We start from the raw sequence: 19,662 nt of genomic DNA on the forward strand, positions 1-19,662 counted from the left end.
TTCATTTCAATACACATTGCAATTTATTTTTTTGTGAGGTATATCGGTCTTCTAAAAATTGTGATTTTTCTTCAACAACAAAGAAAAAGCTCCAAGCAGAAAACTCATTCGTACACAAATGCAAATATGGAGTTCTTTTTTGGAATTTGAATTTGATCATAGGTATTTCCCAGTATACTTAGTCTATGGGTGGAGGGAGGGTATTCATAACCATTTGGTAATGCTAACACCTATTGTTCTTCTTCCTGCCTACAGTTCCAGAGAACTGGCTGCTGGGGATGATTTGATCAAGCTTGACATGGGGGAAAAAGGTGGGGTATGTGAATGAAGATTTGTGGTGCTATGCTATGCTGTCCATTTAGAGTAGTTTATTGGAAACCCAAAAGGAGGTAGAGGAAGCAGCAAGGCAAAAAATAAAGAGAAAATTCAGCTCTTATATAATGTTATGTGAATCCCAAATATAACAAATTCTTGTCTATAGTAAAATTGAAACTAGTCTCATTCAGTAGCGGGTATAAATTAAACAGTTCCTTGTTTGAGACACAAATGTGCAAAGCAGAAACATTAATACTATTACTATGAATTATTTCTAAAGCGCTACCAGACATATGCAGCGCTGTACAGAGTCAAAGTCAGTCCCTTCTCAAAAGAGCTTACAATCTAAACAGACGACAAACAGAATGTCATGGATACAGTTAAGGGGAATGGTTAATCTGCTGGCTGGGTTGGAAGGCAGTGGAAAGTAGGGTTATGGATTGAAGGTTATATCAAATCAGAATCGGTGAATGACATAGCAAGTGAACTAGTTTTTCTACCGACTGAGTTAAGCACACAAGTTGGTGGCATTGCACATCAGTAGAAGGAACAGCTCTTCCAAAACTTGGAAGTGGGCATGAAGTTCAGATTTTGTGCAGTCCTTCTCACATATGGTATTCTCCTTAACACCAAACATACATAAATAAAGCTTTTCTATATTTCAGATATTTTAATTTGTTTCTTTATCCTGCTAGACCAGGGTGTGCAACCTGCAGCCTTCTATTGAACTTTATATGTCCTTTGAGACAATGGGGCGTATAAATGGCCCACATAAGTCAGAACATTAACTAGAGTTTTGTTTTCAGTGGAACCATTGAAGGATACAACAGTGAGAAATCTTGCTTGACAGTGTTGGCAACTGTTTGAAAAGGCACAATTATACATTCTGTGTTCATTCAGTTATAGCAGTGAGCTTTGTTTGCAGTGAATTATATGGCACATTTGTTAATTTTTGTATGCAGCCCGGTAAGATTATAACTGTCATTCATGTGGCTCTTTGTATAAATGTTGCCCACCCCTGTGCTAGACCAATCCAAATCAGTATGTTATGTCCTCCCTACCAGCAGCTGGAGGCCACTAAGGAATGGTGCAGCCTTGGAATGTGCCAGTATTTCTCTGCCTCCAGCAGATGTAGTGGGATTCTTTCAGTCAGGCTTGTTTCATTTCATATTGGATTGGATTTATTATTTGATTTACCACTATTGACATAAGTATTTAGTGGTATACAATAAGTCTTATTAAAATACAACATTCTCTTCACAAAATCGGTTTCTACCTGACAGACGCAGCGAGAACCAGAAACCTGCAACAAGCACAATGCCAGTTATGTTCTTATTCAATGCGCAGCTGCGGCAAAGAAAGCAAACAGGATGTTGGGCATGATAAAGAAAGGAATCACGAGTGGATCGGCGGACGTCATAATGCCGCTTTACAGAGCAATGGTCAGACCACACTTGGAATACTGTATCCAACATTGGTCTCCCTACCTGAAGAAGGATATAACCCTGTTGGAAAGGGTGCAGAGGCGAGCCACGAAGCTAGTAAGAGGCATGGAGAATTTTCAGCTACAATGAACGCCTCGAAAAACTGGGATTGTTCACCCTTGAGAAGAGAAGGCTGCGAGGGGATATGATAGACTTTCAAAATACTAAAAGGATTTGACAAAATAGAGCAAGAAACATCGTTATTCACATTGTCAAATGTGACTTGGATAAGGGGTCATGGACTGAAACTGAGGGGCACCAGGCCCAGGACAAATATCAGAAAGTTCTGTTTCTCACAGCGAGTGGTGGACGCTTGGAATGCTCTCCCGGAGGGGGTTGTGTCGGAGACCACCATTTCAGGATTCAAGGGCAAGTTGGATGCACACCTTCTTGCAAACCACATTGAGGGATACGGGTAAACAAGGTCTCAGCATGGAACCCTGGGACTGGCCTCTGCGTGTGCGGGTCGCCAGATATGATGGACCTAGGGTCTGATCTGGCGAAGGCATTTCTTATGTTCTAAACCCTGAGAGAACATCTAACCCAGCTCCATGGGGAGAACACATTCAAACCTACCAGAGATTTTTCCATTCTATGAACTTTAACAACAAAATTCAAATTTCTGACCAACTGACTTTCCTGCCAAAATTCAAATTGGTGGACTGCCCTGTTCCCAGTCAGGTCAGTGAACCCACTATTTTCAAAGTCACTGCAGACTTCAGAGCATCCCTGAAAAAAGCCACAGCATGATGGCTGAAACGGGTTCTACCTGATAAAGATGTAGTGAGACCCGGAAACCTGCAACAAGTACAATGTCAGCTGTGGAAATCCTGAGAGAACAATAGTTCAAATTAACAGAATCAAGTCAGTCATTGCTAAATCCTATAGTCACAGTTTGCTTCCATAATATTGCTGAAATAATTCTGTTTTCAACAGTTTACAAAATAAAACAAGAAAGATGGAATAACTTGTAAGTTTCATAATTCCACATTCTCTTCTTGGTTGGGCGGAGAACTTTTCAGCAGCCCCTGTGGTAATCTCGTGTGTTCTCCCACTATTAGGTGGTATACCTCAGGGCTCTAACTTAGGACCTTCTGTTCTCTTCGTGCTTTCACTACCAGTTTTCTACTGGTGATTCCTAGGATTTCTCTCATCACACCAGAAATCTGGACCCATATTTCAATCTACTTGTCTGAGATGGCTGCCCGCAGAGGTACCACTGCTATATGAAATTTGAACAGTTGACAGATTCCTAGTATTTATAAACATCTGGTTTACAGGGCCATTAAGAAAGTATTAAATCGGTGATTAACCATACAAATGCCTGAACAAGTGTTAAATCTGGTAGAAGCAGTGAAACGATGCAAATCCTATAACTACATGGCTACTTAAAATGGATTTCTCTGTTTTGGAAATAAACACATAGTGGAATATGATGGCAAAGCACTAAAGTTTTAATATGCAATATGAAAACATGACAGTGGATAAAGACCAAATGGTCTGTCTAGTGTGCTCATCCGAAGCATCCACTATCTCATCCTCTCCATAAAAGATCTCACATGCCTGTCTCATTCTTTCTTGAATTCAGACACAGTCTGTCTCCACCACCTCTACCAGGGGACTATTCCACGCATCTACAATCTTTATTAAAAAAAAAAAAAAAAAAGTAGTATTTCCTTAGATTACTCCTACGCCTATCACTTCTTCATCCTATTCCCTCTCACTCTGGAGTTTCCTTTCAATTGAGACTCGCCTCATGCGCATTTATGTCACATAGGTATTTAAATATCATGTTTCCCCTCCCGCCTTTCCTCCAAAGTATACAGATTGAGATATTTAAATCTGTCCCCAAATTCCTTATGACAAAAACTGCCATCCGTTTTTGTAGCCTGCCTTTCTCTGGTCAGATTCCATCCTGTTTTTATCTCCAGAGCTGTACACAATATTCTAAATGAGGTTTCACCAGAATCTTATACAGGGGCATCAATACTTCCTTTTTCCTACTGAGCATGCCTTTCCCTATGCACCCAAGTGCATAGGGAAAGACAAGCTTTTGCCATCACTTTTTCGACCTGTTTGCCCACCTTAAGATCATCACCTACTATTGCACCCAAATCCCGCTCTTTTGTGCACAAAAGATTTTCACCCCCTGAACTGTACCTTTCCTTTGGGTTTTTGCAGCCCAAATGCTTGACCTTGCATTTCTTAGCATTAAATCTTAGCTGCCAAATTTCAGACTATTCTTAAAGCTTTGCTAGGTCCTTCCTCATGTTAACCACATTATCCATGTCTACTGTATTGCAGATTATCCATGTCTACTGTATTATCAGCCACAAAAAGGCAGATCTTACCTAACGGCCCTTTAGCAATATTGCTTACAAAAATGTTAAAAAGAACAGGCAATATAGCTGAACCATGAGGCACACCACTGGTAACATCGTTTCCCTTAGCGTGATCTCCATTGACCACTATCCTCTGTTGCCTTCTACACAACCAGCTTATGACCCAATCTGTCATTTTGGGGCCCATACCAAGGGCACTATTTATTTAGACACCTGTGTGGAACATAATCAAAGGCCTTCCTAAAATTTAAATGCACTGCATGTGGATCAGATTTGTTTGACATGACCTGCCTCTAATGAATCCATGTATATTCTGGCATTATTTCTGACTTGCCACCAACTTTATATCTGATCCTTACCCAGCCTTCCATCCCATATCTTTCCCCTCTCCATTTGTTTTCTCTTCCTGTTATTTTTATTGCTATCTTTTTTTCATCCAGCTTACTCCTCTCTTTCTGTGCAAACAGCATACTCTCCTCTGTTTTCTATCTGATAACCAATTCCTAATCCACAACTGAACTTCGCACCATGACTTTAATTTTCTTGTAAGGAACTTTATCACAAGCCTTCTGAAAATCTAGATACACTATATTAACCGGCTGTCCTTTATCCACAGGTTTATTCACACCTTCAAAGAAGTCAAGCAAATTTGTGAGGCAAGATCTCCCTTGGCTGAACCCATGCTGATCCTGGAAATTTTGGGGCTACTGAAGCCTACAATGACCATAGGTGTAATTCCATGGGCAAGAGCCCATCTGTGTTTCCTACAGAGCGCACTCTTAGCACGTTGGTCACCTCAGAGGGATTCTCTCCAGTTGCAATTAGCCTTGATGGTGGAGGTATGCCAGAGTCTTCAGGGGTGGTTCTGGCTCCACATAGAATCCTGGATGATCCTGATGACAGATGCCAGTCTTTACAGCTGGGAATGACCATTTTGAGGGTCATCCAGTATAAGGGCGTTGATTGCCCTCATAGAGGGCATGGTCTATCAACAGATGAGTTGAGAACTATTTGGTTGGCTCCAGGTGAGGCTGAAGGGCAAAGCAGTCAGGGTCTTCTTTGACAATGCCACAGCCTTGGGGTACGTCAACAGACAAGTGAGAACCAAGAGTGCTCCACTGCAGGTTGAAGCCTGATTGCTGTTTCACATAGTGGAAGCCCATCTGTAGGCCATCACAGTGGCTCATGTAGTGAGAGTGGACAATGTCCAGACCAATTATCTCAGCCACTGTACCCCCCTGAAGCCGGGGGAATGGTCCTTGTTCCAGACAGCATTCAACTGCATTGTGAAATCCTGTAGATGGCCAACGTTCAATCTCATGGCCTCAGTGTACAACTTGAAAGCTCCTTGTTTTTTCAGTCAAAGGTCAGAGCTGGGAAGTGTCAGAATAGGCACCATAGTACAGCCTTGGCCAGTAAATGGGCTCCTGTATGTGTTCCTCCTGTGGTGATGACAGGCTGGGTCCTTTGCAGGATAACTACCTATCAAGGTTTGGTAATCCTGGTGGTTCTGAATTAGCTGCATCATTCTTGGTATGCAGATCTAGTCTGGTTGCAGCAAGACAGCTATCTCAGACTACCACTGCCCCAGGATCTTCTATCCCAGGGGCCCTTAGCCCTAGAGAATCCAGAACGCTTTGGTCTTGTGGTATGGCTATTAAGCACACAGCCTTAGCACGGACAGGATATTCGGATATGGTTATGTCAATGCTTATGCAATCAAAGAAGCTAGTGACATTGGCGGCCTATGTGAAAGTGTGAACTTCTGATAGAGGCATCTATCTGGAAGTTCTTTGTTATCTTGAGGTGATAAATGAGTTCCGCATGTCAGATTATCAGTTTGTCTTGACCAGTGCCAGCTTTTGAGGCAGGCCAGCCTCTAAAGCTTCTATTTCTTGATGGATTTACATGGCTATTTCTTCAGCGTACATTGACTGTAGAAGGTAACCATTTGTCGTGAAAACTCACTCCTACCAGAAGTGTGGCATCTTCCTGGGCAGAGTTCAGGGCAGCCACATGATCTACCCTCCATGCCTTTACAAAATTTTATAGAGTGGATGCGGCAGCACAAACGGATGAGGCCATTGAGGCTTCTGCTTGTCGCAAGACGAGCGACTACTCTGGTACGTCCCATCCATAAGAAATTTTATGCTGTTTGCACAGGAAGGATTAGGTTCTTACCTCAATAATCCTCCTTCCTGTAGAACAGTATATCATTTCCTACTCCCTGCCATGCCAGATGTCTGCTTTTGCCTGTGGAGGGGCTTGGAAGAGTATCCAGCAACTTGGCTTGTGGCAGCCAAGGAAGAGAAGCAAAGCCTTTGAAGAGGTGGCATGTTAATACCAAAATGTAAGGAACTGCATGCTTTCTACAAGAAAGAGTATTATTGAGGTTAAGAACCTAATCATTCCTTCATAGTTCTTTCTACCTCTCACCAGAAAGACTTGTCACCATTGTTGCTGGCAGATAATGTTACAAGTGTGACTGATTTAATTGCATTTGTTAACTGAGAATGACTTGTAGCCTATTGACCTGTGTGAGCTTTCACCTTGGTTCTCGCTCAGCTTCAGCTGCCTGGGTTTGGGCCTGCTGCTCCTTCTGCTTTTTGGAGTGGAAGGAATTGTCAGTGATTCCTATTGTGTTGTCTCTGTTGGTGTCTCCCCATGCCCATATATTTTTGTCTGTTTGTCCATTGCTACTTCCTGCCTGTGATATCAGTGTTCCAGACAGACAGACAAACTAACAAGACTTTTTATTTTATAAAATACACTTCAAATAACATTGAAATTTGAGGTCTGTTACACTTGTACTGGGCCCCTTCTCACAATCTAAATATGATGATTATGCCGGGAAACAGGTTTTTAGATGGGGTAAAAAAGGTTAAAAAATGAAAAATTCAACTAATTGTGCATTAGATAAGAAGGAAAGATAGCAGCTTCCATGTTGTGCCTTTTCTACTTCCCATTCATAGGTTGGTGATATGTAGCATTGCACTATTTGTGACCATTGCTAACATTTCAATATATTTTATTGCTAACAAAATTTCCCTGAAGAATGCTCAAAGGAAGGTACAATTGCACATAAGAGTTTTTGGCATCCTTGAAATTGCACAAATGATAAGGAAAATAGCAGATTGAAAAAACAATCAGAATAAATTCCTCTAGCAATGGAGATATGATAATTGAGGACCTTTATTTTTCAGGGTTGGGCATCTATATATGTGGCTGGGTTGGCATGGGTGAATAAATCAGTTATTCTTGTAGTAGTATCATGCTGGGGCTGGTAAGGGCACATAAATTACATTCCTGTAGATGTCCACAATATGGTTAGGAGACTAAAGTCTACCCAGCAAGCAAAAGCAACTAATAGTTCTTTATCCTTTGTTCAAGAAAAAAAACATCAACTCAAACTGATTGTTTGTCCCCCTTGTATGCTGTGCATCACACCAGTGTGTTGATTTGGGATTGCAGTGGCAACAGCAGAAGCACTGCAGCTAGGATCTGCTGCTAGTCACGGGACAGATGCCTATCTAGCCTGGGAGAGCATCTGTATTAGGTTGCCCTAGTGAGGCAGAAATCAAGACTGTAGCTGCAGTGAATGATATCTTTTGCAGGACAGAGATTCTCTGCCAAGCTGCAGTGGTGATGCATATGTGGACCCAAATGCATGCTGCATGTACTGTATTAGCAGAGACTGAGGACCAGGGGATAAAATGTACATGTCCAGCCCTGCTGTCAACTTATTAATAGGCAAGGGGTAAGACATTTTACTACTTTGCTGGTAGCAAATTCAGACGTGAGGACAGAGTGGATTCAAGAGAAAAGTAATGGACTCCCTCTGTACAGCCCCTGGGAATACAGCTTTCCTATTTGTTTAACAGTTTTATATGAGAGAAAAGACAGGAGCAGTTAATTTGAACCTGAAGAATATTGCTTAATTGTTCTGCCTGTGTGAGACTGAGGCATATTGTGTAAAGGTTTAGCAATATATCTGGCTATTATTGGTTCCTTCTAGAGTTTGTCTAAAAATCTAAGATACAGAGCACTGGTGCATACTAGAAAGAAAATAAACCTTATTCTTATTACATGAGCCCCTGAAAAACTATTTCAATGTGCTGGAATGATTCACAGCAGCAGAGGTGATGCTGGTGTTCTTCCTGTGTGTGTGTGTGAGAAAGACATGTTAGCCTTCTACAATCCCTCTTGACTTTATTAGGACTAAAAAAAAATCATAGTGCCTAGTTTCAAACTGGTGCTACACTATAGCGGTTAGGATGGAGGACTTCCCAATCAGCCTGTTGGGCAGAATACGACATGGTTCTTTTTTAACTGCATGTGCCTTGATAAACCAGTTATGGACACTACACATATACTGTAGGTGGTGCTCTCTGTTTTATCATATTTTCCTTGATGCTAATTTGGCCTTAAGTGTGTCTAAGAGATTTAGAACAGCACATTGGAAAAGACATCCAACTCAGAATGCAGATATCCATTTCTCATGTGTTTTAGAACAGAATCTGGTGACATCTAGCACAAACATCCATTTTACAAACTGCAATGTCCAAATTATGAACAAGGCAAAACAAGGGCCATAGATGTCACTGTGGCCATAAAGAACATTCATGTTATAAAATGGCCACTTCTAATATGACAGACAGTCTATTCCTGAACTTGTGTGTAGTCAACCTCTTCTTGTGAGAACTCTTGTAGGGAGCTTCATTTGCATGCTTTTGCTCCTCCACTCATCCTTCTGGGCTGTCCTTCACCTCATCTGTTGTCTTCCTACAAGCGAGACGGTAGGGGCTTGTCATTTCTGCTTGTGTTTTCATTTCATTTTTTTGGTTTGTGAGGCTTTTCGGTACTCCAGCGGATCCCCTGCGGGACAGTGCAGACTCAGGTCGAAAGTCTGCTTCCAAGGGGCAGACTGCTTTGCAGTGCACGCACTTGGGACAGCCTTCACTAACAGTTGAAGGGCTCAGGGACCATTCCCTTGGGAGCAAGGCTCACCCCAGGATTGGCCACAGTGGGCTTGAGCACTGGAGTGTCTGCCGTACTAGAAAGAAAGAAAGATAGATTAGGTTCTTACCTCGATAATCTTCTTTCTAGTACACATACACTCTATTCCTGAAGCCTGCACTGTCAGCTGTGAATTTGCCTGCTTCCTGCCTCAATAAAGCCTGACAATTCAGACATTTTGTTTCTTTTGTCTAGCCTTGACAAGAATGGAGGCCACAACTACCAGTTTGAAGCATCTAGGGTAGGGGTGTCCAATGTCGGTCCTCGAAGGCCGCAATCCAGTCGGGTTTACAGGATTTCCCCACTGAATATGCACGAGATCTATTAGCATACAATGAAAGCAGTGCATGCAAATAGACCTCATGTATATTCATTGGGGAAATCCTGAAAATCCGACTGGACTGTGGCCCTCGTGGACCGACATTGGACACCCCTGATCGAGGGGATATCTTTACAAATCTCCCACACTCTTAGTGGAGGTTGTGCTCAAATGAGTGACTTGTATGTCTTTTACCTTGTTATTTATTGCAAATAGTTGAATTTGTTTTTCTTATATGTTTGATGATAGGAGCAATACAGACAGGTTTCATGAGGAGAGCCCCCATCCCTCCTGTTTCCTCTCCAGGACTGACTGTTTGTTTTGATATGAACTGAGGAGTTGAAGGACAGCCCAGAGGGATGGGAGGAGGAGCAATATAATGCAAATGAAGCTCCCTACAATTTAGATCCCTATAATTAAAAAAAAAAAAAAAATCACAACAGCTGAAGTAGGTTTTAAATCTGTTCCTGAACTTGTGGGTAGTGAACCTCTTTTTGCAAGAAGAGTTCTTGCAAAAAGAGGTTGACTACCCACAAGTTCAGGGATTGAGTGAATATCTACTAGAAAGAAGATTAACAAGGTAAAAACCTAATCATTCCCTACACATCAATGCAAAGGGGTAGCTTCATGATTAAAGCAGTGGGCTCGGCTGTTGTGAATGTTTTTTTGTGGTTTTTTTTAATTGTGAGTTCTCTGAGCACAGAAAAAAAAAATAGTTACTGTACCTGAATGTACATGCTTCAATAGCCTTTAGGCTTACGGTTTTCTTATAAATTCAAGTTGAATAGGTATTTCTCTGTCCCTGGAGAGCTCATAATTAAGAAAAATATGTATATAAATCACAGAAAGCTGAAGTGGGATTTAAACATGGGTCCCCTGGTATGCTGCCCACTACACTATTAGGTCACCCCTCAACTCCGCATATTAAGAAATTAATTAAAAAAAAAGATTTTAGTACCATAGGTCCTGAAGCTGTTCTACAGCCCTGTACCCTTGCTAGTGGGATTAAGGAAGTGACCTATCTTAATCCCTCCTGTGGCAAGCTGCTCATCAGAGCACTTTTCTGTAATTTGGAGGAGCCAAGTACCAAGTCTAAATAATAGCATCCATCAGTCATCCCTTCCTGAAATTGGAGTTGGAAGTCCATATTTTGGCCCTCCCTAGTCCCAGCCAAAACACAGCCAGATCATGGACATACTGCAGTTTTAGATATCCATTGCCTGACTGTATAAAATCAAGATTTGGATTTCCATGATATATGGATGTCTAAATGCCAATTTTTAGATGTTCAAAACTTGAATACAGGTTCTAAAAGAAGAGCCACAATTAGAGGCAAATTCTATAAAAGGCATCTAACGTTAGACACCTAAATACATAGGTGCCTAAGGTTAGGTGCTTAACTTAATTAGTAAATTGGCTTCAATTAGGAGCTTAAAAAAATAAAAATTAATTGAACAATAGACATCTATCTTGCTAGGCACAATTCTACAAAAGCTAGGCATCTATCGCATGGCGTCTAGCGGCACCTGACGCCAAAGTGGTAGTGGTTAAGGGCAGAGAAGGACTTAGGTACCACTAGGTGTGATTCTCTAAAGGATTTAAGTGCCTAGAATGTAGGTCTTTAAAACTCTGTCCTACATTATAGGTGCCTAAGTTAAGTTAGGTGCAGATAGGCACAATTCTGTAAAAGGCGCCTGAGACTGACACACAATAGGTGCCTACCTATCTTTTTAGACGCTATTTACAGAATTTCCCCCTTAATGTATAACATGACTGCTGAAATTTGCAGGAGCTTCCACCGAGCAATATGCATTTATTATCAAGTTTATTAACCAACATGTTTTTGTGGCTCCTAACTACAACAATGTAGTATGATTAATGTGGATTGTCAAATGCTTTTCACTAACATATTCCTTACATGACGATGTTAAGCTGAAAAACTAGGACTGGTCTCTCTCTCATAATGTGAAGTAAGGTTGGTATCTCTGGTAAGGTGGCACAATCTCCCAATTCTAGTAGGAGTTCCATGGCTCAAATATAAAACTTTACATCTCTTTGTAGTAGGTAACAAGATTGTATAACTTCTACCTTCTTTAGACTGGCTTACTTTTGGCATGGTACATTCTTTTCCTCATATGTCTTTCAAGGTATTTGCATTTGGCAAAAAAACAACACAAAATTGCATTCACTTAGCCCTAGCAGAACATTTAAAACAGTATTTAGAAAAACCGCCGTGAGGTCTATGCAGGAGACTGTGTGTCAGGAACGGCAGCCATTTTTCCCCTGTTGATGATGGGAGGTTCTTGAGGGCAAGATGAATTTAGTAAACCCAGGAGACAGGAACCCACTGAGGGGTAGAACATGCCCGGTCAAAAGCTTCCTGCAGTACTCTGATACTCTCCTCCACGTCATTGTTCACCAGAGACAGGTCAAAGTACTGTGCATATCTGTTGCAGATCACTTCAGATTCCTTCTGCAGATGCTTTAAGGATTCAGACTAGTGGGAGAAACGACACATCACGAAATGCCCTGATCCATAGTAAATTAGCAATTCTGAATATTGAATCACAGCAGTAAAAGACACCTTAGTGCTCTATATGAGTTCAGTGAGGAGGTAAGAGTTCATCATAGCCCACTGAAAGTCACCAGCCAATATTCATAAACATAAAATCGACTTAGAGACCGCATGACTGTGAGGATCTAAGCGATTTACAAAAGATTAACAATGAAGATGATTAATTACCCCAAAATCTAGAAAATAAATAAGTCTTCAAATGCCTTCTGAACTCCAAATCTGACATAGATACAAAGAATAGTTGCCTAAAATCTTTATCCCAGAGAGCAGCCTGATATAACAGTGTATGTTCATGAAATCTTTTAAATTTGCAACCCTTCACTGACGGGTAAATGAAAAAAGCACGAGCTTTGCGAGAATATTTTGGTTTAGGGACCGGTATTTTCCTGTTTTGGGTTATAATGCCAGCAGCTGTGGATTCAGGTCCAGTATCTGGATTCACTGATAACTGGTGCCACTATTCAGATAGCTAATTGGATGTTAGGAAAGTTTTTGTACAATCCTGCTTTTTTGAATGATTATCTGGTTACCAAACTGAATATTGCTGCCACCTGGATAACGGTTGGCTCCACCCCCATGCTGTGCCATTGTGTCAGCAGCATCAGGATTGCACCACAGTGGTCTGCAAGGGCATTCAGTAGCACCCTCCATAGAATGATACTATCAATGGATAGCTGCAGCTCAGGGAAACATCTAAATAACTGCAGGAATGAATCTATTTCCTTTTGAATACTGGGCCCCCATTCTCTAATTATTGGTATGTCCAGAGCTACAGAAAGCATATTCAAGTTGCGTACACTACTCCCTCGGTCATTCGCGGTCAGCGATTCATGGCCCCAGTCATTCATGATATTTTCCAACCGCGAATGACCGGGCAGGAGAGGGCAGCCGGAGCACCGGCGAGTTAAGGAGATCACTCACGGTATGCTCCGACTGCGTGTCAAAGCAGCTCCTGATTGGTGAGGCCCGACTTTAGTGCAGGAAGAGGCAGTTGGAGCATACCACGAGTGATTTCCTTCAATCGCCAGCGCTCCGGCTGCCCTCTCCTGTCGCCGCGGCTTTTCAAGATTCGGGGGGGGGGGGGGGTTCCTGGAAAGGAACCCCCGTGAATATCGGGGGAGTACTGTACTCTGTTTTCTCTATAGTGAATGAGCACTTAATTAAGGGTGCATCCACTAGACAGAGCTCTCTCAATATGCATGCAAAAACATATGAAGCAGTTACACATTTGTAATCCACAGAGCTGCTTTCTGCACAGTGTTTCTGTCAGTGGATGCATACTGATAAGTATAGCCCCTGGCTTCCTGTGGCAGAGTTTGCTATTCTCATTTTATATAGATACAGATATGTAAAATAAATAAAATATTGTTATGTTCTGGTATGTCTTATGTGCCTAGTTAATGTATTTGGGAAAAAGGAACCTTAGCAATCATCGCCGGGAAAGGAGCAGGATGGTGAACAAGTAAGGGATCAGAGGTCAGAGGAAATAAAGAAGGATAAAAGCATAGAAGAAGAATAGTGTGGGAAAAACAGGGAGCAAGAAAAAAGGGAACCTAAATCTGGGCAAGGAATCTGTAATCAGAAGTGTCGCTCCAATCACATCCATAAACCCCTTGCATCCCTTCATTTGTGCTTCCCATCCTTTGCACCCACATTTGTTTTTTTCCCCCTCACAACCTACAGCACTTTCCTTCACTTTTTCCACCATCACACAACAGCATAGATATTTTGAGTTTTAAATGCATTCCTGAATCATTGCTTGTGCACTGGAGTCCTGTATAATGTACTACTTCATACGTCTTTGGGGCTTTGTTACTGCTTAGCAGAGAAAGAAGGCAGTTTGTACCTTCAAAAATGGAATCAAGCACCTCAACTGTAAACAGCCCATTCAATTCCCAGTACCCACCTGTTCAGCCTTGTCTGTTGGAGCGATGAAAACAATAAATGGAGACAATTCTGCTGTCCGGACAATTTTTAGTGTCTAAGAGTAAAAACACAAATGAGTGCAGTTGAGCAGATAACTCAGCAGAGGGCGTCAGGTAGAGGCTCCACAGCTGATATGGCTACTGGTAGAGAATGACACAGGGGAAAAAATCTGTCCCCGTCACTGCCTCATCACTGGACCACCATCCCCTTCACCGCCCCATCCAGGCCGTCCCCTTCACCACCCCTTCCCCGTCGCATCCACCCTTTCCTCTCACCGCCCTTCAGCAGCCCGAGAATCTCACTCCCTCCCCCTTACCTTTGCGGCGCTTTACTGAGGCTGGCGAAGACTGCCTGCCTGTGCCTGCAGTCACGTGTGTGGGGGTGGAAGCTTCTCCTCTGACACAACCGCCCACACATGCGACTGCAGGCAGGCAGGCTTCATCGGCTTCAGTAAGTTTCTTTACTAAAGCGCCGCAAAGGTAAAGGGGGGAGAGATAGATTTGGCCAAAGGGAGGGAGTGAGGGGGCTACGCATGATCGGTGACCGTGCGCCTTCCCTCCCTTAACTGTGGGGACAAGGCCATTCATCACTCCATGGTGCAGTGGATGGCCTTGTCCCCGTGCCCGCAATGAGCACTTCCCCCCCCCCCTCACCACCGTTTAGGTGGGTTACCCGCGGGTAACTGCCACTGTGTCATTCTCTAGCTACTGGGATTCAAGAAAGCATGGAAAAAGCAAGTGTTTTCATTTCATATGGTAAACAGAGAAGTGGTGATGAACACTCAGCAGGTTTTCAGCATCAGTAAAATTGTTCTTCTCTGTGGTTGGGAAAAGCCCAACCATGCCTTGTTCGGGGTCAGAAGATCAGTTCCCAGAGACGAGAGGCTCTATCCCACCCCCACCCCCAAAACAAGTAATTTAGCCTAATTCACTGTCTTCCTACCTGAGGCTCAATATCCAGAATGGCAATTTTGCCCTGCTCATGGATTGTATGCACTGTAGAAAATTTGGTGCCAAACATATCCCCCTGGTAGCTGCCAAACTCCAGGAAACCATTGGTAGAGATGCCTTTGCTCATCTCATCATTAGAGATAAAATGATACGTCTTTCCATCCTCTTCACTCTTCTTCTGTGGCCTTGTGGTGTCTGAAAGAAATGAATTATCGCAGTAGGAAATGTGCACATCCATAGCAGCCTCTGCTGTGTTTTTTTACCCTGGTTTCAGATCCGTCTCTAGAAGTATTCAAATCTAAGCTAAAAGGCTGCTTTCAATAGATACCTAGGTCCAACCCTATTATTCTTCTGCAAGAAACTCCCCAACCCCTGTCTGTCCCATTTGTTCTGTCTGTCCTAATTACAATAGATTGTAAGCTCTTCTAAGCAGGGGCAGTCTATTACACGTTGAATGTACATCACCGTGTACGCCTTTCAGCGCTATAGAAATGATAAATAGTAGTGGTAAATCTCTGCTTTTCTCAAAGCAGCACAATTATGCTTTCCCTTGCTTCCTTGACCCAACAAGCATGCACTTCCCTCTTTTTACAAATCATGGATCATGTCAGTCTTCAGTCTGATTGGAGGGGGGGGGGAGGAATTCTACAACTGGCCACCTCCATTTAGGTGTCCCAAAATGGTGCAGTAGAAGCTTATTCTGAACCAAGGCACCTCGAAAAAAAGCCACATCTAAAGTATCCACCCCTCTCCAGAAAAACAAACAAGCAAAATAAATCCACTTCCATAGACTGTCCCCCACATCCACTTTATGGATGCCCTGGTGGCTAGGATAGGGAAGATAGGAACGACCTCAGTTGCTCCTGCCTGTGCCAGTTCCAGATTAAAAATGGCAGCCACAACCTGTAATCAAATGCCACTACTGATCCTTGTGATTTGGGGTCCAGTCACTTAATCCTCAATTGCCTCAAGTACGGAGATCGCAATAAGCTTCTCTTGAGACGAGAATAACTATGGATCTCAAGATTATGCACATTAGAACCTGATGGACTCAATAATCAGATAGACTGGCATGTTTTCTTCTAAATTTTCTGCTTTATTTTTTACAATATTATCTGTTTATTCATTAAGCAGTTTTCTATATAGTTTTTGATACATCCAACAGATCATAGTGATCAGCATTTCATTTTTTCACTGCAATTATTCATAATAAGAAAGATTTTTGATCAACTAGAATGTTTTGATTATTCAGTTTTAGTATTGATATCATTATTCATAGACATACAACAGTGTTGACAGAGTAGTTTAGATAGTGCCTGCATGCTAAAAACAATTTTCATTTACTCATTATAACATTCGCAGATACACTCTTATGTTAAATATATTAGTGATGTTTTGACATTCAGTTTTAATGAATACATCATTATTCATCAATGTATGATTATGTCGTTTGAGTGAAAATCAGTGATTGGATGTCATTTTAAACCATTTCCAGGTCGCTAGTTGTAGACATATCAAAAATCAACGCTAGTTGTTCGCAAGCACGTCATTTACATTGACATCATCAGAATTCGGATTGGTTGTCAAATCTTTAGCGTTTAGTTTAAATACGAGCGCAATTTTAGCTTAAAGTTTGTGTCGGCAGAATGAGCAGCAGTTTCATGAGTGGCAAGTATTTTTATCAAATATATTTGTTTAAACAGAATTAAAATTGACAGATGTTAAACGCTTTTTGAAAATCTCTTAGCAAAAAGACATCTGCAGATACACTTTCATGTTAAATCCATCAGTGTTGTTGTAATATATATGCCACCATTTATTAATATATAATCATGCTGTTTGAGTGGAAACTCAGTGAATGGACGCCACATTAAACCTTCTTTGGATAGCCAACTGCAGACATATTTAAAACAAACGCTAAGTTGTTTGAAAGTAAGTTATTCATTCCGAAGTCATCTGAGTTCTGATTGGTTGTAAAATTGCAGCATTCAGTTTAAACATGAGCGCCATTTTAGTTAAAAGTTTGTGTCGGTAGAATGAACAACAGGTCCATGAGTGGCAAGTAATTTCATAAAGCAATGTTTATCAAATATAATTTAAAAAGATGTAGGTTTGTTGCTGTTGCTGTTAAATGTTTTTTGAAAATCTTTCAGCAAACAGTCATGTTGACAGCAGGCTTCATTCATCAGATAACGATTGAATGCCATTTTATAATATTCTCCATCTATTTAGTGGAGTAGCCTCCGACACACTTTTAAGACAAATACATCAGCGTTTTTTTAAGTTTTTGTCCAACATTACATAATTATGTTAACTGAGTGTATATTGAGTTAATGAATATAATTCAACAAATATTTTCTAATTGCTTGCCTCAGACATATTAATATGAGAAATCAATTAGAGTTAATATGTTGAATGTACGTCATCTACATTGACGTCATCAATGTTTTTGACCAGTTGTGAAATTTTAGCGTTTAGCGTTATTTCAGTCAAAAATTGATAACAATAAAATTAGTAGTAGTTTTATAAGTGGCAAGCACTACTACAAAAACATGGACATGCAGGTTTTATAATCTATTTAATAGTTTGATTCACAACTATGTTTTACTTTTAATAATTAAGCAGTTGGTGCTTTTTGTAGCTACTCCTTAAATTTTAATATTAGTCCGATGATTTGTTCACTAGAATATCGATATAATGTGTTTATTCTTTTCTTCTTTTGTTTAAGAGTGATGAGCAACATTGAAATCATACTGGCACACCAATAAGCCCTATCATTACCCTTGAAGAAGCCCATCAGTGCGAAACGGGCTGGGCCTCCGTCAGGTTATTGAGATAAGTGCTTAATAGTATTTCACAGTTAAGACAGAGAAACATCATGTGAATTTTGAATATACAAGTTGCTAGTCAATTTATGCTCATTTACAAGAAGAAAATATTGTTATATATTTATAACATCATTTAAAAAATAATTATGAAAGCATCAAAAAATTTAAAATTCAATTAAAAATTAAACACTCAAGGGTTTTTTGACCAGTGATGATACCCAACCCCGAAAAGGTTGTGACTTATTGATCACATTTTTGGGGTATTTTGAGGTCTTTTTCTCCCTTGATTTAAATCACATTATATACACTACAAGTGTTCCACCATATTTGTTATTTTCTAAATATGTATATAAAGACCCATAACTGATGCAAGAAAGGAGGCACAACTGTTTCTAAGACATTCCTTAAGGAAGGGCTTCTAATGTTGAGTGGATTTGATATAGTGAAGGTCCCTGGAAGCTTCTTTGTTCTTTTTGGCTTTCTTCCTGGAAATAGTCTGAAAATCATAGGGGTGGGGGGCAATTCTGTAACTGGTTGCCAAAGTTAGAAGCCCAGATGCAGCACAAAGAGCATGAATTCTATGGTGGCACCTAAGCACCAAGATTCGGCTAGAGCAGTGTCTTGCAAACTATCCAGCGCTGCGGCCTGCCGGAGGGCACCCTGAAATACACAGATGCGACGATGTCATGCCGACATCTGCATATGAGCGAAGGCCCTGCAGACAGGCCCTGAGATGTCAGTGGGGGAGGGGTGCTCAACAGGAGAGGCGCAGAGAGATGCCGGGGGGAAGAGGCGCCAGCGCTGGCTGTCTACAGGACATGCCTCTCTCCACGAGAGGCATGATCTGTATGCAGTCAGCCGGCAACTTGAGGCACACCTAGTGAGGAAACTCTGAGAAGAGGGTCAGGTGTTGATTCCTAATATGGGGAATATTTTCCATATGCCTTTTTTATAAGGCACAGTCATACTTAAAACCAGTCTTACCCCCAAGAACAGACCCTACACCCCCCCACTCCCTTCCCCCCCCCTAGGACCCGGACACTCCGGTATGCTGCGGGGAAAACTTCCTCCAGAGAAAACAGTAAGTTTCTTACATTATAGACCAGTCTATATTGTTTGTTTAGTTACAGCTTTGCCCTTTGATGCTCTGTTTTATTTTTTGCACTGCTGTGCGCTTTCATATCTTTGTACCCTTGTTCGTCATGGCATGTTCTTTGATTGGTTGGTTGGTGGGTAGGAAGCAAAGGGTAGGAGTGAAGGGACACTACTCAGACTGGAGATGGGTCACGAGTGGTGTTCCGCAGGGGTCGGTACTCGGACCGCTGTTGTTCAATGAAACGATGAAGCCATCGGCACAGTGCGCAGTGGCCTCAAAGGCGGCGAACAGAATGCTAGGTATTATCAAGAAAGGTATTACAACCAGAACGAAGGATGTTATCCTGCCGTTGTATCGGGTGATGGTGCGCCCGCATCTGGAGTACTGCATCCAATACTGGTCACCGTACCTCAAGAAGGATATGGCGATACTCGAGAGGGTTCAGAAAAGAGCGACATGACTGATAGAGGGTATGGAAACCTTTCATATGCTGAAAGATTAGAGAAACTGGGGCTCTTTTCCCTAGAAAAGCTGAGACTTAGAGGGGATATGATAGAGACTTACAAGATCATGAAAGGCATAGAGAAAGTGGAGAGGGACAGATTCTTCAAACTTTCAAAAACTTCAAGAACGAGAGGGCATTCAGAAAAATTGAGAGGGGACAGATTCAGAACCAATGCTAGGAAGTTCTTCTTCACCCAAAGGGTGGTGGACACCTGGAATGCACTTCCAGAGGGAGTGATAGAACAGAGTACGCTATTGGGTTTCAAGAAGGGATTAGATGATTTTCTGAAGGAAAAGGGGATTGAAG

General features: G+C 41.7%; 1 protein-coding gene across 2 annotated transcripts in view; it reads right to left on the minus strand.

The window, feature by feature from the left end:
- Positions 1 to 10,366: 10,366 nt before the first annotated feature.
- MPP1 (membrane palmitoylated protein 1) overlaps positions 10,367 to 19,662 on the minus strand; it is a 122,203-nt gene continuing 112,907 nt past the window's right edge. For both annotated transcript variants that reach the window (XM_033945120.1, XM_033945119.1), the window contains exons 10-12: positions 14,920 to 15,122; positions 13,958 to 14,032; positions 10,367 to 11,973 (exon numbers count right to left, since the gene is read on the minus strand). In XM_033945120.1, the coding sequence (XP_033801011.1) occupies positions 11,797 to 11,973; positions 13,958 to 14,032; positions 14,920 to 15,122 (455 nt within the window). In that variant the 3' untranslated portion in view covers positions 10,367 to 11,796. The remainder of the gene's footprint in view (positions 11,974 to 13,957; positions 14,033 to 14,919; positions 15,123 to 19,662) is intronic.

The sequence above is a fragment of the Geotrypetes seraphini genome, chromosome 5 (assembly GCF_902459505.1).
Source record: "Geotrypetes seraphini chromosome 5, aGeoSer1.1, whole genome shotgun sequence".
NCBI classification, from domain to species: Eukaryota; Metazoa; Chordata; class Amphibia; order Gymnophiona; family Dermophiidae; genus Geotrypetes; species Geotrypetes seraphini.